Below are 26892 nucleotides of genomic sequence, written 5' to 3' on the forward strand. Positions count from 1 at the left end.
CCCAAATAAAATGAACTCAGCTTGTTAAACAATAGAGTGAGAATCTCTCTTTACATCCCAGATGGAGTTCAAAAGTCAGGGCTGTTCCACTGAAAAACCTTGAGAAGTTCCAGGTGCAACTTTTACCTGCCTCAGTCACTGAATTTTATGGGGTTTTAGATTACATCGTTCTCTGCTCACACTCTTCCCTTGCCTTCCCTCCTTTACAAGAGGGGACCTTTCCAAGACATTTTTCCAAGTTTTGTTTTCTTACCATAAAAAATCTTTTAGGGAAAGACAGATGGAATTGTTTCACAGAGCCTAGTGTGAGCCTATCTGCATATGTCCATGTTTTTTAGTGCGATGCATGTAACTTCTAATGGCAGGGAGTAACTAGAGCAATATCAAAATCAGGATTGGTCATGCCATTGCATTTCTGATTTCTTTGTATGATTGTGAAAGCTGGCCAGTGAAGAAAATGGATAAACATATGAAATATGATGCTGGATAAGGGTTCTATGGAAACCATGGTGCTGCTAAAAGACAAGTAAAGAGGTCTAAGAGTAAATCTAGCTTGAACCCTCCATTTGAGGGTTCCATGTTGAGGTGGAATCCCTTTTCCTGCAGCTTGCATCCATTGCTCCGGGTCCTTGTCTCTGGAGCAGCAGAAAACAAGCTTGCTTTAGAATTTGCTAAACTGTGTCCTAAAAATAGATGGCAACATGCAGCTGCATGTTTCTGCACCCCAAATTTTGTAAACTATAAGATGCCATGTCATTGTGCTGTCTTAGGTGTGTGGTATGGTTGTATACAAATATACACACTAAGAACAGGTATCTATACTCCACCCTCCTGTGGGGAGTAAAAACCACTATGATTTTGAGAACAAAAACAGCTGGAGGGAGAGATGACTTAGCAGCTCCTCATCCAGCTGGTCCTGCACCCAAGGCTCTTTTTGTTTTGTGATTCAGAAAGCAAAACAAAACATACACTCTAAAGTCAGGGCTTCAGAGGCCAGCCCTTTTTATGAGTTTCCACCATGGTTCAAAATCTGCATGCATCCTTCTTTCTGGGAAAGAAATGTCTATAAGAAGAGCTTAGACTGCTGTCCACTTTGGTTTATAGTTGTTCCTTGCATGTTGCATGTCAATTCTCCACAGCAATGGGACATTTTTAATGATAATTTCTCATAGGAAAATCATGTGCCTCACAATTCTTCTGTTCTTCATAAAGCTAAAACAAAGCAGTCAACCCAAGTGCTATGAGACATTTGTTTTATAATTAGTGGTACTTTATTTTCATTTAGGAAGAAAGCCCTCCCACCAAAGTAAACATGTATTCAGTTGACATACAGTGACACAACAGCACATGAGGTGCTTGGGAGACATGGATAGCAATTACCATTCCAGGACATCAGTCAGTCTTGAGATGCAGGCAATCACAGCTGAAGAGATAGGCAGGGAAAGTACTTACCTTTAAGTACATTAAAATTGCCTTGCTCTATCAGACCAAAGGTCTGTCTTAATCCAGCACTGTCTCCAGCAGCAGACAGCCAGATCCAACTAGCAACTCAGGCAAGAGAATGAGAAAGAGCTCTTGTTGCTGTCCACAGGCCTCTGGTCATCTTGTGTATATTGCCTTGGTGGTGTATGGGGGTTTCATCTTTCGCGGTGATGGCTAACTGTGACTTTTCTTTTCCTAGCTGTTTCTGCCTTCTTGGTATTGTGTTCTTGATTCTAACTTCATGTACATCTATGTTCCTAATAGCAGTTGTTGATTACTGTACTCAAATCAGTGAAAATGTAGAACTAGAAAGGCTTAAGTCGTCCCCCAGCTGTTTTCCTCAAATTCATCATCAACAGGGGCTTAAAAATGAACCCCCCTTTCTCCCACCTCAAATTCACACATATATATACTTAAGCAGGGACTTTGAAAAAGAAAAGCTCCATTGCTGCCAATGCATTTTCCCTTTCTTTTTTAAAACCTGAGTGCACACACATACTTGTATGCCTCTCTCTGTTTGTTGTTGTTAACTGCCCTTCAGTCAATTTTAACCCATGATGACCCTGTGGATGAGACATCTCCAAGACTCCCTGTCCTTCATGGCTCTGCTTAGTTCCTGTAAACTTATACCCGTGACCTCCTTAATAGAGTCCATCCATCTAGCATGCAGCCTTCCTCTCTTTCTGCTTCCCTCTGCCTTTCCTAGCATTATTGTTTTTTCCAGTGTCATACTTCATGATGTGTCTGATATATGACAGCCTCAGCTTTGTCATCTGCCTGAAATTTTAATGTATTCCTATTGGACTGTTTTAAATTTTTTTGATATTTAATCTCTTTTTATGGGTTGATCACTGTTTTCATGATTGGTGGGAGGGTTGGGGTTTTAAAATTGTAATTTTTAATTGTTTGATGTTTTATTTATACTGTTGGAATCTGCTTTGATTCCTTTGTGAAAAAGCAGAATACAAATTATCATCATCATCATCTTCTTCTTCTTCTTGGCTTCCATGCAGATTTCTGACATGATTTACTCTAGGACCCATTTGTTTGTCTTTTTGGCTGTCCATGGGATCCTCAGTACTTTTCTCCAGCACCACATCTCTAATGGATTTTCTTCCTATCTTCTTAATTGTCCCGCTGTCACATCCATACATGTTTATAGGGAATACAATGGCTTGTTTGATTCTACCTTATGTGCTGAGTTTTATATCTTTGAGTTTTAGAATCTTTTCTAGTTCTTTCATAGCCGCCCTCCCCATTCTTAATCTTCTTAATTAACACTTAACCCTGTGCCTGTTCATCCATGTATATTATGAGGAAATGGCTGACAGGGACCATTTAAGCCTCCTCCCCTATGTATGCATGCTAGGTGAAGGTGGATCAGAGCGCTCTGTGGTTACCTGGAAGAAAGAAAGTATTCCCTGCATGCTACATACAGTACAAATGTGACATGGCTTCTGGTTTAAGTGTTGCAGTTACTGCGTGATTTTCAAGCATGAATTGCCTCCAAGAGAATCATCCTTGTTACATAATCAGTGTGATTTCTGACTGTTTAGGCTGAGTCTGGCTGTTCACATGCACAGCCGAGCAACAACTTTTAGCCATGTAGAGAAATTCACCGGCCTCTGGAGAACTGGCAGAATTAAGGTGACAGATTTGCGGTTCTGAATTTGCTGATAACACACATAAGGTTGAATTTGAAAGACCTGCTGGACCTGAAAGACCCCGAATCTGTTGGTTTTTGTATGACAGCCAGATGCACCTGGCACAAATTCTTTCTGTGTCTTGTTTTTGCTGCACTGAATGTTCTCAAGAGTTGTGTTTTGTTGCCTGAAACAACATTTGGAATTGAAGGTGGAAACAGAATATTGGCCACCATGAATAGGACAGGTGCTGAATCTGAAGTCATGCATCACTTACTACTGGAGAGGGATAGCTTGGGCCTCAGCTAGTTTGGATGGAGATGCAGAATGATGGCTGCATCTGTTTTTTTCCTCCTGTTATACAGCTTGAGGGACTAAGCCCCAAAACCCAGCAAGGGCCAAGTAAATGAAACTCTTGCTTTTCAATTGCTCACTTGAGATGCAAAACCTGTTCCCCTCTCTCTGGGTGCCGATCAATTGCTTTTCCTCTCTGGTAGCAGCTTTCTTTATGTCCTGTGGCTGTAATGACACAGTAGGTGAGTAGGTTTACTACCACTCAGCCGTAATAGAGAGGGCTCAACTCTGTCCTGAAAGAAGTAACTGACCTAAAAAAGCTAATTATCCCGCAATCTCCTAAAGCTCTCAAAAGTGAGAGGTCAGGAAGCAGAGTGAGGGGAAAGCCTAGAGAATGCTTAAAGCAGGTTAAAGTGGTCTGGCAATGGGACTGCAAGGAGTATTTTAAATGCGTCTGGACTAGGATGTCACTATCAATATATTTTGTCTGGAAGAAGCCTCGCCTGAACCTGGAGGTGGCTTGGGGCAGGGCTGAGAAAGTCTGTCAGACCTCCTGCTGAAGGATAACTTGGGGAGAGCAAGCCATTTATACTCCTTGTAACAGGGTAAGTCTTTATGCAGAGAGTGCCTCTTGGAATGTGCAGAGTGCCTTGCCTTCAACCTGGTAGTAGAATTGAAAGACATAGCTGTGTTAGTCTGGAAAAACAGTATGCAAAGAGATTTTTCTGTCACCTGTGACATGAACTGAACGAACAGGCTCAAGTTTAGTAAAGCTCATGCTAGCACCTTCTCTCTTTCAGTGAGTCTTAAAGGCATGTGAGGAAGGAGGCTCAAGTCTGGGAAAGCTCCTGCTTCTTCTTTCTGAGGTTATTCAGACATTGGAGTTTATCCCACGGGAGGAATTTCTCTTAATTTCAAATGAAAAGAAAGTGGGGCCAGAACACATTCACGTGAATTTTCTAGTTCAGCGAATTTACGTGAATTTGAATTGCGTTCGAACTGACTTCCCATTGCCTGAAAGTAGTATGCCATTGCCCGAAATTGCGTGTGATCACCTCACACAATAATGTGAAGCCCCATGATTGCATTCGGACTGACTTCCCATTGCCTGAAATTGCGTGTGGTAGTCTATCACACAATTACGTTAAACCCCATGGTTGCATTCGAATTGCCATTGGATTATACATCCAATTTCCCTTGTCTGATAAACTCCATTGTTTCTTTTAGCATGACTCTCTAAATAATCTCACCCACATGTTCCAGTTTTGTTGTTCACACTATTTCTTTTATCGGAACCCGCCTCTCTGTGAGTTCCGTTGCTCACATGGGTCAGCACTCTAATAAAGATGGACTTGATGATATGGGTGTATCTGAAACACATTTAAGGTATGCAGAGTTTTCTCCTGGTTTACCCTGGGTCTGTTGGCACAGCCAACAATGAGAATCTTTTAACTCTGAAAAATACACAATACTGGTTATCCTGGGCTAGGGTTTTTGGAGTTTTTTTGGCAGCCCCCCCCCCCCCCAAAAAAAAAAACCCCTTAATTGGATGCATTTGAAATTCATGTGAACAACACAGATTCTGCCTGACTAATCCTTTAGTCTGAAAGGCATCTGAGGAAGGAGGCTGAAGTCTAGAATAGCTCATGCTGCCACCTCCTCTCTTTCAGTGTGTTCCAAAGGCACCTGAGGTGAGGCTAAAGTCTAGGAAAGCTCTTGCTACCAACTTGTCTCTTTCAGTGAGTCTCAAAAGGCAACTGAGGAAGGAGGTTCAGGTCTAGGAAAGCTCACACTACCACCTTCTCTCTTTGAGTGAGTCTGGAAGGCTCCTGGGGAAGTTGGCTCAGGTCTAGGGAAGGCTCATGCTTCTCTCTGTGTCTCAAAGGGGACACAAGACCCCTTTGCCCTCAGTGCTGAGGGAAGACAACCAGTTGCCAACACTGGTTGAGCAGGTTGTAAGTTTCAAAGGCACCTGAGGAAGTGGGCTCAGGTCTAGGACAGCTTCAGTACCACCTTCTGTCTGTAGCTGCGTCTCCAAGGCACCTGAGGAACTGTGCTCATGTCTAGAGAAGTATGCTCAGGTTATGCTTCTTCCCTCAGTGAGTCTCAAAGAGGACACAAGACCCCTTTGCCTTCAGCGGTGAGGGAAGGCAACCAGCTGCCAGCACCTGAGGAAGTTGGCTCAGGTCATGCTACCATACCACCTCCTCTCTTTCAATTAAGACACCTGAGGAAAAAGGCTCAGGTCCAGGACAGCTCAGGCTAGCCACTTGTCTCTGTCAGTGAGCCTCAAAGGCCCCTGAGGAAGTGGGCTCATGCGTCTTCTCTCAGAGAGAGTCTCAAAGGGGACACAAGACCCCTGTTCCCTCAGCAGTGAGGGAAGACCACCAGCCACCGGCACCGGTTGAGCAGACCATAAGTCTGAAAGGCACCTGAGGAAGTGGGCTCAGGTCTAGGACAGCTTCAGTACCACCTTCTGTCTGTGGCTGAGTCCCAAAGGCACCTGAGGAGGCTGGCTGAGGTCTAGGGAAGGCTCCTGCTCCTTCTCTCTGAGTGAGCCTCAAAGGGGACCCAGACCCCTTTGCCCTCAGCGGCTGAGGAAACCAGAAGTCTCCCAAAAGACCCCTGAGGAAGGAGGCTGAGGTCGAGGCTCCTGCTCCTCCTCTCCCATTTCCCCCCAGTTCTCCCCGTGTGGCAAAGTCCTCAGAGGGAGTCTCGTCTAGGTGCTTCCAGACCCCTGCTGCCTTCAGGGAAGGCTAGCTGCCGCCGGGAGGGTCCCGACCATTGGTTTCCTCTCCCCTCTGAGGCGCCTGAGAGCTTTGCCCGGGGTCCGAGGCCGAGGGGGACCCCAAGAAGGGGCTGAGGAGGGGCCGGGGAGGGTCCCCACCTCCCTCCTTCTCTCCTTCCCGCCCTTTCTCCCGAGGAAGCTCCCTTGCCTTGCTTCCCCCTCCAGCCAGCCAGCCAGCCAGCCAGCCAGCCCCGCGCGGCGCATTCCTTGGCGAACCGTGGCGCGTCCCCGGGACTAGAGAGGAGGAGGGAAGGGAAATAAATGCAGCAGCAGCAGGAGGAGGAGGAGGAGAGCCCACCCCTCCATTGCCCCCCCTCGCGGCGGGGAAGGCGGAGGAGGAGGAGGAGGAGGAGGAGAAGCGGCAACAGCCTCAGCAGCAGCAGCAGCAGCAGCAGGGAGAAGGCGAAGGCGAGGAGGGGAAGGGGCAGCGGAGTGGCTGAGAGGGCGCCAGGGGGAGCCTGCGGAGGGCTCCAGACGCCCCTCGCCCCCTGCCTTTGGTCTCGGTCTCGGCGTTGGCTCCTGTGCTCCCTGGACCTCCTTGACGCAGCAGCAGCAGCAGCCCCGTCGGAGCGGCGATCATGCGCCTCCTCCAGAGCCGCCTGGCTTAGCCTCCTTTCCTGGGGGCTCCAGGAGGCGCCCCTTCGAGGCGGCGGCAGCAGCAGCAGCAGCAGGAGAAGCATCAGGTCCAGCTGGGAGCGACTGGCAAAGTTGGCTTGAAGTGGAGCAGCCAGGAGGAGGAGGAGGAGGAGGAGGAAGAAGAGGGTGGGGCGGGTGGGGGGCAGTGGGGGCCTTGGAGGATGGGGACGCTCCGGGATTTGCAGTACGCCTTGCAGGAGAAGATCGAGGAGCTGAGGCAGCGGGACGCCCTCATCGACGAGCTGGAGCTGGAGCTGGACCAGAAGGACGAGCTCATCCAGAAGCTCCAGAACGAGCTCGACAAGTACCGCTCCGTCATCCGCCCGGCCACCCAGGCGGCGGCGGCCCACCAGCAGACCCCCGCCGGCCCTTTGCCCGCAGGAGGAGGAGGGGGAGGCGGAGGGGGCCTCGGGGGAGGCGGAGGGGAGCAGAGGACCAAGCGGCAGGCCATCTCCGCCGAGCCCACCGCCTTCGACCTCCAGGACCTCAGCCATGTCACCCTGCCTTTCTACCCCAAGAGCCCACAGTAAGCCGACCTTGTCCTCTCCTCCTTCCCCCTTGTGTCTGTCTCTTTGTGGAGGCGTCCCCACTGCGGGAGTAATCCGGGTTGGCACCGCTTGAAGTGCCTTGGCTGAAGGCGATGGGATTCTGGGAATGGGAGTTGGAGGTGGCACCAGAGCTTTCTTTGCCCTCTCTGCCCTAAACTCTCAGATCTGGAGGGATGCCCACATTGAGCCCCAGGCATCAGCATCCCTCTCTCCAGATGCCAAGAGTGTGTGATCCCCTTCTGGGAAAAGAGAGTTCCTAGAGTGTGGAAATGTGTCTGGATAGGGCTTCTGTCTCTCTCTCATGCCCCAGTGAGCATTCCTCCAGTGGGGGTTTTCTGCCTTTGTTTTTTGCTGGTGGCTTCTGCCCTGAATTGGAGTGGTTTGGAGTCTAAAGATCTAAAGGTACTGGGAAGGGAAATGCACTCATGCCATCCGCTGGGTCTTGATTTGACTGAAAGGGTTTTTTTATGTGTTTGTTTGAGGTGGTTTTCCCTTTGTGTTTTCTTTTTTCCTCCTCACTAGCATGTTTTCCCGCAGATCTCATTTTCCTTGGCACCCAGGCAGGGAAAAAAACAATGTTTGAGTGGCTTCTTTGATCATCCCATGTGACACTGAACAAGCCAACCCAGAAGGTATGCAGGAACAATTTCTGGGGGGCTCCCAGTTCAGCATCTTCCTGCAAAGCTGCTTTGCACTCCTTTCACACACACACACACAAGTTGTTACCTGCCTCTGAACTGTCTGCCTTTGGCAGGCACGCATGCTAACAGGTTTTCCACTTGGCCACTGTCCCTTTTCATTTCCCAGTTGAGGTTTGCAAGAGCCCTCTCTTCGTTCCAGTGCCCTGTCAAAACCTGCAGAAGTGGCTCTTGCCCTTCTTGACCCTCAGGACGCAGAAGTTTCTTCCCCTGCTTCCATTCTGGGGGAGAGTTGGGCCGTCCTTTGATCCCTCTCACCCTCAAGTGGTTGCTTTTTCTCCCTCCTAAGTGTCGAAAGGCTTTGGAGCTCTTTGCTCTTTCATCCTGAGCTTTGACTGCTCTTCCTTAAGCCTGAGAAGCGCTGTGTGTGTATATATACACACGTTCTGTAATGCAGCAGAGGTATAGCAGAAACACAGCAACAACCCAGACCTTGAAGAGAAGTGAGTAGGCTCCAGACTGCTTCAGGTGTCAGCACCTTTGCCCTTTAGTCCCAGGTGTAAAGAGGCATTTCTTTGGATGGTGGAGGAAAGGCACTCGGCACCTATTCTGCATCCCCCCCACTTTTCGCTTATTACTCCCTCACGTGTACCAGGGCTCAAAAATATGTGTGCTGCGACAGCCCTATTCTATGCAGCAATTTGCCAAGAGACCCTGAGCAGATCATAGGTGAGAGAGAAAATCTCTCTCTCTCTCTCTCTTCTGTCTTTCCTGAAGGTACCAGGAATGGGAAAAGAGTGGTGCCTTGTTAGACTGATGCTGTCAGTGTTTGTCCACATGAGCTTGCAGTGAGCCAGGCTTTCCCGGCACATCATGTAGGTGTCCCTAGGGCACACAGCATCACCAGTGCAGGACTTCCTCTCCCCATCTGCCAACATGACTTTTTCCCTCCTCACATCTCTCTTGAGTCTCTTCAGAACAGTCTGGTCCACTTCACAGCTCATTGCGCCCTGAGGCAGTCCAACTGACAAGGCTTTTTAGAGACGGGGAGTTTCTGGGAGGGGCGGGGGAAGAGAGATGAGGTATCCCTTTGCTCTTTTTGACAACAACGAAAGCTAGCATTTAAAAGGTAGCACCAAGCGACGAGGCAGAGTGTGCACATCTTACCAGCTTAGCCCATTTTGAAGCAGGCTGCTCTTGCTTGGAAAGAAGTAAAGCTTTCTATCTGGATTGCAACAGTAGTCAGGTGCTGTGGATTGAGTTGCCCTAATAAGACATACAAACAGTATGGTCCTGCGCATGTTTATTCGGAAGTCTGATTGAGTAGGGCTTGCTGCCAAGGAGGTGTATCTAAACCAAGCCGTGGAGCAAAACTGAGCAAGATGTACTCACTAAATATGCTTAAGATGCTCTTTACATCTTGTATTGAAGAGTCTAGGAAACTGTGACTAATACACCTAAAAGTCCCAGAGGCTTTTTACTGTGTCTCATATAGTTACAGATTATCTGAGGAGCTTTCTGGAGCTCCAGAGCATCCATTTTCTTGATTTAAGGAAAAGTTTTGAAGCAGCAAACGCTGTAGTGCTCCAGGTACATATTTGAGTATTAATCTCCTAATGCAGTCCCCTAATTGTTGTTGAGTAAATGTATCTAAGAACACACACACAGAAAATCATATCTTTCAAAATACTTCTGGATAAATCAATCAATCCAGGACTATGCAAAACCAGTCACTCTTTTCTATATTCCTCATGCTTAGCTCAGGTGCTACTCAACACAAGGTCTGAACTGAAAGTATTAGTGGAATCCGTCCTCTGTGTGTAATGCAAACAAATGGGTTAGAAGACAGAAGATATATTACATGATCTTGAGATTTCAACTCTGGGATATTGTTGTATTTATGCCATGCTTGTAAACCACTGCAAGTATCTGGCTTGTCACTATTGGAAACAATATACTAGACTAGACAGATTTTAGCATTCTGTCCAACAGGCTCCTTTTCTTTTCTTTTTATCATATAGACACCAAATTGTGGCAAACTTACATGTGCTATAGCTCCCTCTCTTCCACACACACAGTTTTATGGTTCATACTCCATATGCTCCAGTGCTTTGATACAAGGTTAGGAATGATTCCCATTTTCAAGAGTTGGCCCTCTATAGCAGGAGCTGGGCATTTTGAAAGTCAATAATCAGATCTCTCCATCTTTGCCATATTGCTGTTTAACAACATGAGTAATCTCTTTCATTAGCTTTCAGGGCAAGTTAAGCCAATTTGGGTGTGCACTGGAACAGTGAAGCAACTGGTTTGCCACATGGTGATCTGGAAGGTGCATTGAGTTGGCTTACACACTGAATGTTCTTTTCCCCCCCTGTCATGACAATAATCCCATGCTACAATTCTCAAAGAGACCAAGATAAACATTGCACTTAATTTATCAACATGCCTATTAAATCACTGAATTGTAAAAGTTCGCACAACACAGAGAGATTTTTCTCACTTTGGTGTTATGTTCCACCGAGAGTACAAAATAAGTTTAAAAATTGGCTATAATAGATGCCCCAGTTTTCATTCCATCCTGCTGAGACATGCAGCAGTCCGAGATTATGATCAATGTACTGGGAACGACCAGGGCAAAAAAGTCAGGGGTGGAGCAAAAAATTTGACAGCATGAAGTGTTTGAGAAAATGTTCTTTGTGGAACTGCCTTATGTAGCTAATGTCATTCCTCTTCTCTGTGTGATGGGTTAAGGTGTTCACAGAGGATTGCAAGTAGGAATATAAATGAGTTGGCTTCTTGTTAAAACCCTTTCCTTCTGTAATCTTGTCAGTCAACCGGCGGTTGTATTTAGGACCACAGGCAAACTAGACCTATTCTGTATTAGAGAGAGCGGAAGGCATTTCTCCAAAACTTTCTTCCTATTACAGGAATGAACATGCTGTATAGTTCAGTGGTTCACAACCTTTGGTTCCCCAGATGTTTTGGACTTCAGGTCACAGACTCCATCATCATTGGCCATGTTGGTGGAGGCTTCTAGGATCTGAAGTACAAAAACAGCTGAAGGATCAAAGGTTACAAACCTTTGCTATAGCGTATCCGGTTTAGGACACAGGAACATGGGAAGCTGGTCCTGTTTGTCTTTCTAGCTCAATGGTGTCCTCTCTGTCTAGATGTGATTTGCCATACTCCCAGATGGAGGTTTTTCCCATCACCTACTTTAGCTCTGTATCCTGGTGTTAACACCAGGATTATCTCTGGGCACAGTGTGGGCACTATCACTGAGCTGTGGGCCCTGCAGAAGATACTGGTGTCACTGGCAGTCCTGGCTGTTCCTGTTTTATATAATTCTGTTTCTGTCCTTTTACATGTATTCAGGTTTGGACAAGGAAGAAGCTGTAACCAATATCTCACTGTATTGGTTACACTCACTGCTGAGAGTTTTGTAGCACCTTGCTGTATTTATGAGTTGTTTCTGAGTAATAAGTGATCAAGCAATAAAATTTAAGAAATGACAAAATGGCTGGAAGGTTGTGACAGAGTGTTCAGGGGAGGAAAGCCATAAAGGCTGTCATAAAACAAAATCCCATTTGATATGCTGTGATCAGCAAACTGTGGAGTGACAGGCAATAGGAAGCTGGAGAGTGAATAGATACTCTGGGTAGGGAGCTCCTTATTGTCTGGCATTCTTTGGAGCTAGAAGAGAAAGCAGGGAAGATCTATTGTGACAGAAAAGACACAAACCTGAACACAGCTCACAAGTCCCATTTGCCACTTACTCAGAGGATTGCCCTGTCTTTACTAATCTTGCTCCTTTCTATGGTTTTGAACAACGTCTTCAAAGGGTGGAGGGAGGGGGAACTGCTTCAGAATCTTTTCCCACTGCGCTGCCTTGCCTTTCCAGAAAGGACATATTGAAAGGACAGTTGTAATAAATCTTGCTTTGAAGCTTTTAAATAAATTTGAGGAAAATCATCTGTTCTTGTTTCACGCTTGCTGTCACAAGTTTTTTTTTCTCTCTCTTTCAAATGGAGGAAGCTAAACCTCAGAAGAAGAAATATGGCATCCTTCACATGGCACTTAATTTCCTTTCATAACTGTCTTACTAATCTTAATATATTTGGTTTGGTAATCATGAAAAAGCACGCATGCTTTAAAAATACCCAAACAATCCATGGCTCATGTCAAAACACACCACATGGTTTTATTTATCAGTAGCATTGCAGTTGCTGTCTGTATAGATATTTTTGCAAATATGGTTGGTTTTGACATGTTTAAATGCAAAATTTGAAACTCCCATAAGGCAGAGAAAATACATGCAAGTGTAAGGATCTGTTAGAGCAGTGGTTCCCAATCTTCCTAATGCCGCGACCCTTTAATATAGTTCCTCATGTTGTGGTGACCCAAACCCATGAAATTATTTTTGTTGCTGCTTCATAACTGTCATTAAATAGATGTTTTCCAATGGTCTTAGGTGACCCCCATGAAAGGGTCATTCGACCCCCAAAGGGGTCCTGACCCACAGGTTGGGAACCACTGTGTTAGAGGATACAATATACTAGCCTAACAATGGATTTCTTTGAGCACAATGTGACTATCTGCTTTCCCTGTTTAAGTCAACTCAGTGGAGATGTTGGTCATGATCATCTACATCTCTCACTTTCTCAGTCAACATATAGAATCTTTGCCATTATGGAATGTTCTTTTCCCTGCTTATGGTTATGCAGGTCAGGAGAGAGGAACCTCATTATATAAACCTTTGTGTTGTTTATGAGTACTGCAACATTTCCCCCTTACAGTATAACCAATTAACTGGTTTGGGCAGTTAATTATGGCTTTTCATTAGCTTGGTTTGCAAGGAGATTAGTTCTCATTTTTGCTTGAAAACTTTCTCTTCTTTGCCAGGTTGGGATGCACATATTGTGATCTTGGAAGTCTGTATACTGTTTCCCATAGATAGTTTATTAAATACTTCATTTTTTCCTTGTCAAATATTAGTATTATTAAGAAGGATGAAAGGTTACCATATATTATGATCAACCTTCAATAAAATTGGAGCTTAGGTTAGCTAAGATGGACATTTAGAAAAAGGACATGACTTCACTCATTTGTTCATCTTCAATATAAGCAATAAAAGAGGAATACTCTTTTAAAAAGAATTCCATTTTAATAAAAGTCTGGTTGATAGACTTCTTTTTCAAAGACTCCTTTTTTCCTAATTTAATAATGAACTTTGTAGTCTGCTTATATGCTTAAACAGAAGTGGGTTCTATTGATTTTAGTGGGACTGTTTCCAAACGAAGCATGGATGTTGCAGCCCACTTACCAAACAAGTAATCAATGAGTATCAGTGGGTTTTGTTTTGCATAATTACTATTGCTGTTCAGTTTTGTGTTTTAGTAATGATGAAACTGGATTTTGCTCTCTGAGTAAACCTTAACTACCAAGCAGATAGAAGACAAAATGTTTTGGGAAATACTTATTATGGACTTTCAGGCTTCATTCAAATTTTTGGCACAGAGTATAGAGACTGATTTGTATGAATGGGAGGTAAGGGAGGGGAGACAAAGCATGTGCATAGATTATATTTGCATTTACACAAGTAGAATTTCATTATCTGACAGGCTGAAATTAAAGCTGGCTTCAGATTTTTATTTCTCTATGAGGGCAAGAAGTAGAAACAGGGCCAAAGAGTCCCTGTCCAAAATAAAGACTGTTCCAGAACATTTTGGAACATCATTGTGGGTTCTGGGACTGAAAAGATCCAAAGAGGAAGATAAAATGCAAGTACTTCACACTTCTTATTTCTGTGTTTGTGCTTTTCTGTGAGGCCCTTATGTTAATTCTGTGTCATTAGGAATCCATCATCTGGAGTAAGGTGTAAAAGTTCTGTTTGGAATGTTGTAGAGACATTTTTATAAGCAGCTAGTTTGATTAAAAGTAATATGTAATTCCAAACTTGTACATGGCTTCCAAGACAGTAGAGCAGTACTTGAAACATGCCACTTTTAGATGGCTGCCTGAAACAGTTAAGCTTTCAGACCATTAGGAAAAATGAAGCAGTTGCCTCAAATAGCACCCATATAGCTAGATTGTGGCAACCATGTGTTGGTGAAGACAACAGTGTGAAATGGAGCTTTCTCTGCTTCCAAGCAAGCCCATTGTCATAAGATGTGGTGAATGTAGCTGTCCCATCACTAGTGTGAGATTCAGCTGTCCAGTTGGCATCTGTATATGAACTGTGAAACCATCACCTTTTTCATCAGTTCAGGTGGTAAAATATTTTGAGTAGCCATAACTCATATATGACTTGAAGGCATGCAACAACAGCAACAACAGCAACAACAACAAGAAAGGTAAATTAGATGGATAGGAACCAACATGGTATAGTGGTTTAAGTGTTGGTATACAACCCTGGAGACCAGGGTTTGAATCTCTGATCAGCCATGGAAACCCATTGGGTTACCTTGGGCAATCACATTATCTGAGCCTCAGAGGAGGGCAACAGCAAACACCCTCTGCACAAATCTTGCCAATAAAACCCCATGATAGGCTTACCTTAGGGTTGCCATAAGTCTGAAATGACTTGAAGGCACACCACAATAACACAAACAAGGTGGATACGTTTACACTGGTGGCGCAGTGGTTAAATGCCTGTACTGCAGCCATTCACTCAAAACCACAAGGTTGCGAGTTCAAGACCAGCAAAAGGGCCCAAGCTCGACTCAGGCTTGCATCCTTCCGAGGAGGAAGCTAAAATGAGTACCCAGACTGTTGGGGGCAAATTAGCTTACTTGCTGTTCACCGCTATGATCTTTGGAATAGCGGTATATAAATAAAACAAATTATTATTATTATTAAGAGTTTTACACAATGAATGACTGTTTCCTCTAGAAGTAACATAGAAACATAGAACCATACAGAACCTATGACATACATTCAGCTGTAATTATGCGACTTTCATTCTGTACAGTAGCACACAGACAACTCACTCTCAACTGTGACAGATTTAATAGGAGATTTAATGCACTGTGTTGCACAGAAAATGACAGCATGCGTTTAGTTACTTCAAAACATATTATTTTACCACCATATTTCTGTTTAAAGGAATTCTTTTTACAAACAATGGACTTGAAAATTGTTTCAGGAACTTTTTGCACAGTTTAAGAGTTTGAAATAGCTGAGAGTTGTCTTTTAACAGGGGAAAAACTCCTGTATGGAATGTTTGGTTACAAATCTTGGCAAAGTTTTGGAGTATGATAACAGAATAATTATGGATGGAAAGATGGTTCTTACAAATACTTTAGGAAGAACATATTATCTTCAAAAGAAAGAACAGATGTAGACTATTTCTTCATCAACAGAACTCGTGGAATCTGAAATGACAGTCCAAATGTTCTTGTAATACAAACTACATGTACATTCCCATTAACTAACACAATTTTTGATTTCTCATTCTTTTTTTTCTCATGAGGTTTATTGTTCTTTTTTAAAAAGTTCTCTGCAGTTTTGCACAGGATAGAAATTTTGGAGCTAAACTTGTTTGCATAAATAACATTTTTTAAAAAATCACATTATTAATTTTATGTTCATTTTAGTGCCTCTGCTCATTGCCTATGAAATTATCAGGGCACTAATAAGATAGACTGTAAATGCTCTGGGGCTGTTAAAAAGGCTGGAGGTTATTTGTGTCCTAGAAAATTGGCTTCCAAATTGTGAACTGGCAGACCCTTAACAAGAAGCCCTGGTGTCTGCTCTTCCAGAATACAAAGAACCTGTCCTCCCCTCAGTTTCTACTGAGCCGTTGTTTCCAGGTTTGTGGTGCATGGCATTTCTCTGGGAGGTGGGCAGCCTTTCCTAATAGAGATGGACAGGATGCAGCAGCATATCCATATTGTACTGCTGTTTGCTCATAAGGCCTAAGCAGGAGGGTGCCTTTATTTTTTATTTTATTTTTTAAATTCTCCCTTGTCTGCTTAGCAGTGGAGGGTCTTCACAGTATCCTAGCAACCACAGGCTAAAACGCTTGGCTGCTGGTCTTTTTGCCATCTCTCGCTGTCTCTCTCGCTCTTCTTTCCTTGCCTTGACTGTGTCAAAGAGGTGGCACGGCTGGTACTTTGGTTAACTTGCCTCAGCATGAAGGGAATCTCTAGCATATGCTGACAGGCTCCCTACATTTAGCACTGCCCAAATCTGTTACTGAATCTGAATGATGATGTTGCTACCTCATTCCTTCTTTTTGCTCCTTCACCTGCTATCCTCCCGGATGAGGTCTCCACTGCACTTGGACTTGAACAGTGCAGAGTAAACAGAGGGCAGCTTCTGTCAAGTTATCTTATTTCTCTCATTCACTATAGCCTTCATCTCTCAGGACCATATCCCATGCTTCAGGTGCTCCAGACCTGCATCTTAAAATATAGCTTTGCCCCACTGACATTTGAATCTAACCAGGAAGGTGAAATTTAAAGGGACAAACTTGTGAGTAGACTTGTATCCACATTCCCTTTCTCTGAGTACATGTCTTCTATGTGGATTTTTGTAATAGGATTGGATTTGGGGAACTTGAGGGCCAGTGTGGTGTTGCGGTTTGGGTGCTGGGCTAGGACACTGGGCCACCAGAGTTCAAATCCCTGCTCTGCCATGGAAACCCACTGGGTGACCTTGGGCATGTCACACTCTCCCAGCGTCAGAAGATGGCAATGGCAAGCCCCTTCTGAAGAAACTTGCAAAGAAAACCCTATGATAGGTTTGCCTTAGGGTGTCATAAATCGGAAACAACTTGAAGGCACACAACAACAGCAAATGTGGGGAAAGATTCATCAGAGGAAAGGGGCCGTCTATGTCTGTGTGCTTTGTAGCTTCAGACAGGGAGGACATGTACACCTTTCTTTTCTTTCAGCTGTGCGATCTCATGCTCTTGTCTAAACATGACTGGGGCAGACCTGTATTTAAATACTGACACAGCTGAAATGTCCTTTTGTGGTATGGCAGCATGTATGAGAAACAGTTCTGTGAATACCCTGAAGACTAACAATTTTTGTAGCATGAATTGTCATGGGTTATAGTTCTGTGAAGTGATCTGTAGTCCATGAAAGGTTCTGCATATAATAATTACATTAGATTTTAAGGTAGTCACAAAACTCTTTGTTGTTTTTACTGGAACAGATTAATGCAGTTCCCCATCTGTATGTGAGTGTAAATGTGCTGTGTGAGTGTGTTGGGATACTTGGGTAGAACAGACTGATAAAGGCAGATCTTACATCATTGTGCTAAATGACAACTCCTTTACATGGAATGGGGTACCTTTTCCTTTCAGTTTCCAGAACTGAAAATCCAGACTTACTTCTGCAAAGTAAGAGGATGATGTTCACAGCCTTCTTCATCCCCTTTTAAGATCTTGGATGCAAAAGAGAAGACAATATGCCTTACCCAGCACTTCCATACATATGTACTGCAAGGGTTTAGAAGTAGATCAGAAACATTTGGAATTATGTCTGTGGCATCATAGGCACTGAAGTGGATAGCGTTTCACTGAACTGTCACTTCAGACATTTCATGGGGATCAGGCAACTGATTTTCATCCTTAGGAAAAAAAAATAAAACAAAGCATTTCTTCAATGGAGAAAACTAAAATTTGGGTGAAAGATTTCTACCCTAACTTTCTGATATCTCAGTTTCTATGTGGAAGTTGATTTTCTAAGTGTGGGCTATGAGTCACCTTTATTCATGTGAGCTTTCATCTGTAACATGTCTCAGCCCAGATGCATATTTGCCAGCTCAGTATGATCTGTGACTATACTACTAGGATGATGCTGTTCTGCTGTCCTGAGAAATCTGCCCAGGCCTGCACACAATATAGTATTATTAAATTGACAGCCAAGCAGAGGGATGAGGGTTAGGATGTCCCACCTGAACCTGTTCTATTTTTGGGTATGTGTGGTTGACAATTTTGGTTGCATAGGTTATTTTCATTTTGTAGATATTTTGCTTGGTAATCTAATGTGTGTGCATTTCCACCTCCCCAAGCTTTAGGTCACAAGGACTTCCAACAGAGAGAGAGAGAGAGAGAGAAGCCAAAGACTAGATCATTTTATTTTCACTTCCTTCCATAAAGAGAATTCATATCTGTTCTGTTCATGATGATGATGATGATGATGATGATGATGAATGTTTATTTACATAGCACCATAAATTTGCATGGCACTTTACAGGCATCATCAAAACAGCATATAACCTGCCGATGGCATTTAATGCATTTAAATACAAACTGTAAAAACAACTAATACTTATATTCAAATATAAAATTGTAAAGTAATATTAAAATATTTGCTGGTCTTATCTGTGCACATACAACCTTTAATGTGATGAGTATGTAGAATATATTGAAACTGAGGGAGTGTAAAGGATAGTTTGATCTAGCCACATCTGTGTATATTGTGGTCTTCAACTGATGGGCACCTCAGCAAATGGGCAGGTTCAGCTTCTTTCTTTTCCAAGTGTCAACCACATATATAACACCATCTTTCTTTTACTAATGGTGTTAATCCAGTGTTACACAAACTTTTTACCCTTGGGATCTGCCTTTACATCTATGTGTGGACAATCTCCCCCCCCCCCCCATGTAGTATACAAATAAAAATATTTTGTTTATTCAGTGTGCACATTTTCATTCACACATTCATGTATATTTATAATTTAATGTTTTATAAGAAAATAAATAAAATAATCAAATTAGAACAGTTTTGTTTAAGTAAACTCAGTGTGTAACAACACGTGTAAAGTTTACACATAAAGAAGTTTGGGAAGAGGAGGAGGAAGCGGAAGGATCAGGGCCTCCAAGTCTCATCTCCCCCCCTCCCTTGAGCAATTCTTTTGTGCCCACAGGAGGGTCCTGCCCCACCATTTGAGAACTACTATGTTAATCCTTTCCTCTGTGTCTCATATTTTTTCCTTTGCCTTTATGGGTTATAAAGGTCCTATATTTCTGAGAATCCAGTGTTTCCCTTATGAAGCAGTAGGATTACACAGCTGTATCAAAGTAGCTCCAGAACTCACAATCCCCCCCTTCTGTTTCTCTCTGCTTTCTTCCTGACTTTCCAGCTTGCTGAAGTTTATTTCCACAGATATTTTGCCCTTTTAAGGCAAATAGCTTGATCAGCGCTGGGACTCAATTTTAAACAGACTAACAGTGACTGAGTACTACAGCGTTTGGGAAAAATATATATGAAAAAATAGCTCTCTCTTCATTTCCTCTCTTGGTTCCCTGCAAATATCTGGCTTTCTGTGTAAAGTCACTGAGCTAGGAGGTACGGGCATGCTTTCTAATCAACAAGTCAGGATTAGGGGAAACAGGCTAAAAGGAGATTGGGCAGACAGTAGAATAAGCTTTTTGTGAGTCTTCTTCAAGGATTTCAAGTCCCCGGTTCTGTCTATTACTTCAAAATTTCCCCAAATAGAATCCCTCTTAAATTATTCTTCAACAGAATGGCCTAAACCACATTTTGAGATTGGGATTTAGAAATAGAGGGCTATTAAAAATATTTTTAAAAAAATATTTAGGAGTTGGTTATTCTTGAATTTGAGCATTCTGAGGTATAAAATCAGAATCTATTGCAGTCTACTGATGACAACAGATATGCGTATCTAAATGCAGCTCTCTTTCATCTGACATCTCTCTTTCATCAGAGTTGTGCTCTAATTCCACTGTTTTGAATTAATAATCTATTCTTTTTTTTTTTAATGTAGAGACCACCTTTCTTTGTATTTCTGCATGTATACAATACAGGTGTGCTACTTTGTAGAGTCAAATACTACTACTAGTATTTGGAGACCTGGATGTTACTGTTCTAATGTAATCTAAAAATATTAATGTTCTAGTGTATAGACCCTGTGCTCCCCTTCCCTCCCAATGAAGTACCCTTTCACCAAAACTATACAACCAAACAGCCAAACAAAGTTTTTGTTTGTTGTTGTTATTTTGCTGCGATATAGCTTGGAATAGAAAGAACCCAGCTGCTAGGTAGGAATAAAATATTTCAATTTGTTATGGGAATTGCGTGTGTATGTTCCATGAAATAATGTCAGCTGGTTGTTAAAAAAGACACACACACCAGAATTTAGGAACAGGTGGAGCAGCTAACAGGAACATTTTCTCTGTCTGTTGTCCCCCAGTGATGACTATCTTTCTGCATAATGAGAAAAGGGTATTTTATAGACTTGGTTGCAGCAAGTCTATTATTACTCTTCAAAGACACCTATATTTCATCCACTCTCCATTATATAAAAAAGAAGAAGCATTATTTCAGATCCACCAAGCTGAATAAGCCCATCAGCCATATTTACTTGCCAGCTACCAGGTAACCTTTCCTCCCTTGTTTTTCCAATTTCATGAGCAGGACTACTGTATATATGGATGCTGCACCATTTGCTTTATCATGTTGATCAGGCCTGTTATTACTTACAAGTTTGGTCATAGTCCGCTTGCCTGTTAGCTAAAGAACAATTACAATCACTTACTAAAAGTGAATGGTCAATAATTTGTCCAGTTGCTTGGAGGATACAGGTATCTTCTTTGCTCAGCTTCCTCCTTGCTTTCAGGCTTCCTGCTTACTCAGATTTAGTTCATTATTTATAGAAAATGCTAGGAATACTTACCCAGAAGGAAATCCCATTGAGTTCAAGGATCTTTGTCTCCAAGTAAGAATACACAGAAGTGAATTGTAACTGTTTAAAATAAACCATAGTTTGCTGTAACATGTGAATTGGCAAATTATTGCTTGTGTTTGCCTCCAAAATGAAAAATGAAAGCCATACAACTGTCTTGTGATTCTGGTGTGTAGGGAAGGTGCAAACCATAGTTTTACAGTCTGAGTAATATGAAAACTATGGTTTGTGTTAAATACAAAGCAATGGATTGAATCTGAGCAAGAAGGGAAAGCATATATCGTGTGAGATAGTGGTTGGCTTATACAGTTGGTTTTTCTTATACACGGATTTTTTATGTGCAGATTCAAGCATCCATGTTTTGAAAATGTTAAAAAAAAGTATACATTTCAAATATCAAACCTTGATTTTCCATTTTTTTTTTATAAGGGACACCATTTTGCTATGTCATTATATTTAATGGGACTTGAGCATCCACGGATTTTGTTATCCAGGGGGAAGTCTTGGAACCAAATCCCAGCGTATAACAAGGGTCCACTGTATATAAAGCTAAGCCAAAATCTGTTGATTAATGTAGACCAAGATATTGAATAGTTGAAATTCTGTTTCACTTATTTAAAAAATTGGATCAATTATTTTTAATGCTGCACATGCTTTCAAACACCAAGAGAGTTTTTCTTGGCAAGTACATTGTTCTTCTTGTGCGCTTTGCAACACAATAATGTTCCTCCACTCCTCACCCCATTGGGCAAGTTGTGGTGCTACTGTTATCTCTGGTTACTGTTGGCGTTCCTTTCTGAGAATTTCTCAGAAGCATTCGGGAGGTGGTCTCTGCAAGTCAGATGGGAAACTATTCCAATCGTGCAGTTCCCTATTCCTGGTATAGTATATCTGCTAGATTTTAAAGAAGTTGCTCATCAGTTTACTGTTCACATAAAAGCATTCCATCTCAAAGGCATTTGAGTGGTAGTTTTTCTTTTTCTTCCTATATCAATAAACTTTTTGACAACTATTTAAATGGTAGTATTCCTGATAAAGCTTATTTCAATATGAAATTCAATCATTATCTCTTTGGCTAAGGCCCCATTCATACTGGTCTAAAAGACCTGGAAGGAACTGGGCTGATCCGGATGCCCCTCTCCCGAATCGCTCCGTTAGCAAGTGCCCACTACAAATTTGAAATCGAATGCATTTTGACCTGCAAATTAGAAATCGAATGCATTCTGTGTCTGCTGGCGAGGTGGCTGCTGCCAATCAAGCTATCGTCATGGTGACGTTTGCAGGGCATCGGGGAAAGTGTCCTCCCTTTTTAAAGAGCCAGGCACAGGGGTTTCAGCGGCTGAAGCAGGGAGAGAGATGCCTCTCTCTCTCTCTCTCTCTTTTTATAAACCTGTGGGCTTTTGGGTCAGATCTGCCCCTGTCCCAGGCAAAGGATGGGATTGCCATGCATTTTTTTTATGCTTTTAAAAGCAACATTAGCTTTCCCTTTGCTTCCCTTGCTGTATCTGCTCAAGAAGACAAACCATGCGCATATTTGCTCCAAAAAAATTGTTAAAAATGTAACATTGATTGTTTGCAACATTTGTAGCTTCCCCCTCTGCAGAAGGCAAGGAGATCCAAGGATATCCAAGTGCAAGCCTAGCTCCATCTGCCTCTGGAATATAAACCATGCGCATGTTCGCTCAAAAAAAAATTGTTAAAAATGTAACATTGATTGTTTGCAACATTTGTAGCTTCCCCCTCTGCAGAAGGCAAGGAGATCCAAGGATATAAAGTGCAAGCCCAGCTCCATCTGCCTCTGGAATACAAACATAATGTATTCAATGCGCATATTTGCTCAAAAAAAATTGTTTGAATTTGAAAAGGGGGGGGGGGTTTGCCTGACATGAGCTCCGTTCGTGACCTGAATTTTTTCCTCCTGCAAGGGAAGGAATGCCCAGCGACAGAGGGCTTTGGGCAGGGGATGCAGGGAAAAGAGGCTCCTAAAGAATGCCTTCCCTTGCTCTCTTCTTCCCAGGGCTCTTTCCTCCTCCCCCTCCCCTCCGATGAGGGGAGGAAATGCCTTGCCCTTTGCCCACCCTCTGACCTAAATCCCTCCCTCAATTTGCCTCGATCGTGATCGAGGCCAAGTTCTCATTCCCAGGACCCGGGGTTTTCCAAAAGAAACGGTATTTGCGCCGATTTCAAAAACACCGCGCTAGGGGCCATTTAACACGGAACGGGTGTGCAAGCCCCGGATTCGCTTGTGTGAGATTCGGGGTGAGTAGGAACTTCACGTGATTGAATTGGTTTCAGAACCGATTTTTTTTGTAATGTGAATGGGCCCCCAGATTGGCAAACTTGGATGCTTTATATGCAGGATGAATATTTAATAGAATTCCAAATAACATTTGATGAAAATAAGCTTCCTCTAATCACTGTCAGTGACAGGGTATTATTTTCATTCCTGGCTTTAAAATATGAAAATGCATTCAACAGACATACAGCACACAAACATATTAGCCCTAATAAGACTTATTGGAGAAAATGGGGTCTTCATGACAGCAGGAAATTAATTATTAAAAAATAAACACTCCCATTATGAATATATTATGTCATAAATCTGCCTATTATGCTTAAATACTGTGAATGACACTCCAGCTGAACAATTGTTCTCATTCCAACATAGCTATTGCAGGAATGGGCAACAAGTGGCCCAAAAGCCCTTGGGTTTTGGGGGTTTGTTTGGTTTTTCCTTGCCATCCTTGCTGCACTTTTGCTTTTAAACCGTTAGTTGTGAAATAGATTTTAAACTGTTTGTTTTGAAGTAAAAGGAGGCTTTCCTTGCCGCCACCACCACCATACTGCTGATTTTTTCAGTAGCGTGGTGTGACCCTTACAGGTTGTGGGCATGGAAGAATAGTTCCTGGAAATGTTGCTATTCTACAAGGTTTCTTCAATTGCTCAGAAATTGATAAAGGCTACAGAACTGTACCTGTGCTGATTGGTTGCAGTCTGTATGTACCATTGCACATTGAGAAGATGGAAAACAGACACTAATATTTGTTCTTTTTACTTTTTCTGTTTTATCCAAATATGCACAAGGCAATTGTGTGAATATTTAAAAAAAACACATGTATTTGAATATTTATTTATTTATTTATTTATTTATTTATTTATGTTTGCACTTCAGGAATAAGGATAAGAAAAAGGTGCAATGGCCTTTCTTTCTTGTAAATACTCATCCAGAGTTTCAATGTTCTTTGAAGGTCAGCTTAACCTGGATGAACTGTCAATTGTTTAACTCAGAAAACCCTAGGATTTTATTTCTATTAATGTGTCTAGGCATTGCTAATATTCAGCTCTTTGATTGTTATGGCCAACAAACTAGATGTAGAACCAAACAAAATCATATCATCTTAATTATTAATCAAAATATAATAACATAGATAACATCAGTTCTAGTATACATTTTTACAGAATGACAATTGACCAAAGGTTAAGTGGCCCTCCAAAAATCCCTCCAGTGTCAAATAATTGTTTCCTTATTCTCACTACAGTATCATTGATAAGAATATGGCCACTGTAGTGAAGCCTATGAAACTGTGTCTGTGAACAGGCATTAACACAAAGTTGAGCAGACCATCTTGATAGTCAAGGATCTCAAATAGCCTCTTCTTCATTATCTCACCAATGACAGCACTATAAATTATTTGCAGGGAATGGGGGAGGCCTATTTGGATGACTATAGAAGATCACTATAGACTCCAATGGAACTATTTTTCACCCCTATGATTCTACTTTATCTTCTCCTGTTGGCTTAAGTTCATCTACCAGTACTTACGTTCAAGACAGATCCTTCAATGTGCAAAGTGTCCTGGCTGAATTTGGTTTAATGTTGTAAATAGCCTACTTCCATCCCCATCTTCCCTCAGCATAACCATTAGGAGATTGGAAGATTTTGCTTCTGTTTTCAAATTGTCATATACAAATCCAAACAAACTGTGGTTAATGCTAATTGTGTCTAAACCCCTATGGGGCTTCCTCAGGTGGCCCACAATTTGAGCCCGGAACAGATTAGCCGAATGCCCTGTGCTGGCACCGATTTTAGGGTTAGGGACTGTGCACCAGATGGTCTGTAACTCTAGCACAGCGTGGTGGCATAGTAATAGCGGCGTCTTGTCCATATGTGCACCGCCATTTCGACATAAGTGACTTGCAGCGCCGCACAGCGCTGCGCGTTGCTTACGTAATGAGTGCGCCATTGGTGCACTTGTTACGTCTGCCTGGCGGCACAAAAAGAACCCAGTTTTTCTGGGTTCTTTTTACTCTGGATGGACACTGCGTGGTCTGGCGGCTGCGGCGTCCCTCTGGAGGGAAAAAGACTGCCAACAGGCTGCCTTATTGGGGTGGTCTGTCCTGCGCCTTACTGTTGCTGATTGTGCTTATCTACAACAGAGAAGGTAAACAGAAGCTGCCTCCAGAATCCCTTACTGAATATGGGTGGATAGCAAAACAGAGAAAAGGGGAAGCCAATAAGCCTGCCTTCACAAGCTACAAGCTAAGTTAAAAAAGCACAATCTATAAGTTTGGCCACCAAAATAGAACTCACAAGAAAAGTGGAGGTCAATGAAAGGGGGAAAATCATCCCTGGATGTATTGTGGAAGGAGCTTGCAAGTGCTCTCTAGAAGGTTCAAAATGCATTTGTTTACTTACACAAGGTGTACAAGTGACCTGATTGTTTCATGACACATACTCACATTTTTGTGGGTTTTTCTGAAGATGCCAGCCACAGATGCTGGCGAAACGTCTTCTAGTACATGGCCACATAGCCTGAAAACCCCACAAAAAACTATGGATGCCGGCCATGAAAGCCTTCGACTTGAAAGCCTTCAACTTCACATACTCATATTAAGTTTTTTGTGGGGGGTAGACGTTGCTGAAACGTTGAGCTGCTCTTTTGTGTGTGTGGGATGTAGACGTTTCCCTATTCTCTCCATGTTATTTCTGCCTCTGGTACCAAAGTAATGTTCAGGAACACATCTACTTAATTAACTGAGGTATGCCTGTATTTGGAAACAAGCCAGAGTTAATAGTCTCCTTACAGTTGTATCAAAGGAGAAAGAGTACACAAGCCTAAGCATCATTAAGGCTTGTTTCCACAGTGGCAAGCTGTCGACTACATGAAACCAGTCATTTCATCTTCAAGGCTGTATCTGGCATATTTCAGAGTGAGACATTTTAGGAATCCTTTATTGAAGGTGTTAATGACTGGACTGTAAGGTTACCAGGCATCTGAACATAAACCCAGAGTTGTTTGTTTTTACTAGATTTTCATTGGCAGGAAATTATACATTTTTATTATTTATTATTATTATAAAGAGCTCCATAAGTTACAAGAACGTAAAGCCTAAGAACAGTACTTAGACATTCTGGCACCTGAAGAAAAAAACAAATTGAAACAACCCTCTGTTAGGAGAGAATAAATCCAGATCATAGAGGCAAAAGAGGAAAGTGATGTTTAACAGTTGCCAAAGCAGTCCCTTGCTCTGTGGAGTTTGGGGGGGGGGGGGTGTCAGGAGGAAGCTTTCTGAAGCTTCGCGTCTGGACTTCTTCCTAGGGACCAGTGAAGACTATTAGATACCAGGGATTATTAGATTCCTTGTACTGAATAGGTTATTTACTGTTAAGGATAGTTCATTGTATGAGAAGGGATTGTTACATTTGTTCTCATGTCTTGAAAGCAACTTTAGTGGTAGTGGTGTAGTAGGGGCTATGCTGGCCGCCCCATTACTGGCTGAATCACTGCTGCGGCAACTGAATGCTGAGGCCCTAATCCGCCCTCTAGAGAGTACTAAAAGGAGCCTCAAAAACCATTAACATTAATATACATCAACATCCCCCAAAATGACATCTTCCAGAGGTTTTGGACACCAGCCGTTCTGATGGATGTTAAATTTGCATCGAAGTGTTAACATTATAACATTAATATACATCAGCATCCCCCCAAAATGACATCTTTCAGAGGTTTTGGACACCAGCTGTTCTGGTCAGTTAGGGAAGGCTGATGCACACACTTATAAAATTTGGGTCACTAACAATATAGTCCTATGTACATGCACTCTGAAGTTCAGTGGATATTACTTCCAGGTTAGTGTATATAGGATTTCAGCCTAAAACACTACTTTGTATAAGCAGTAGCTTTAAAATACCCTCAGTGGTT

At 42.7% G+C, this 26892-nt stretch overlaps 1 protein-coding gene across 2 annotated transcripts in view; it reads left to right on the forward strand.

Moving 5' to 3' along the window:
- Positions 1–26892, forward strand: part of LOC149318733 (cGMP-dependent protein kinase 1) — a 799226-nt gene that overhangs the window by 122126 nt on the left and 650208 nt on the right. The window contains exon 1 of one of the 2 annotated variants that reach the window (XM_089510362.1): positions 7005–7369. The exons of the other annotated variant lie outside the window; for it this stretch is intronic. Within the exon in view, the coding sequence (XP_089366488.1) occupies positions 7005–7369 (365 nt within the window). Of the gene's footprint in view, positions 1–7004; positions 7370–26892 lie in introns of those variants that run through there. 2 annotated transcript variants of the gene reach the window in all.

The sequence above is a fragment of the Sceloporus occidentalis genome, unplaced genomic scaffold (assembly GCF_023333645.1).
Source record: "Sceloporus occidentalis isolate IW3139 unplaced genomic scaffold, rSceOcc1.0.p SCAF_2, whole genome shotgun sequence".
NCBI classification, from domain to species: Eukaryota; Metazoa; Chordata; class Lepidosauria; order Squamata; family Phrynosomatidae; genus Sceloporus; species Sceloporus occidentalis.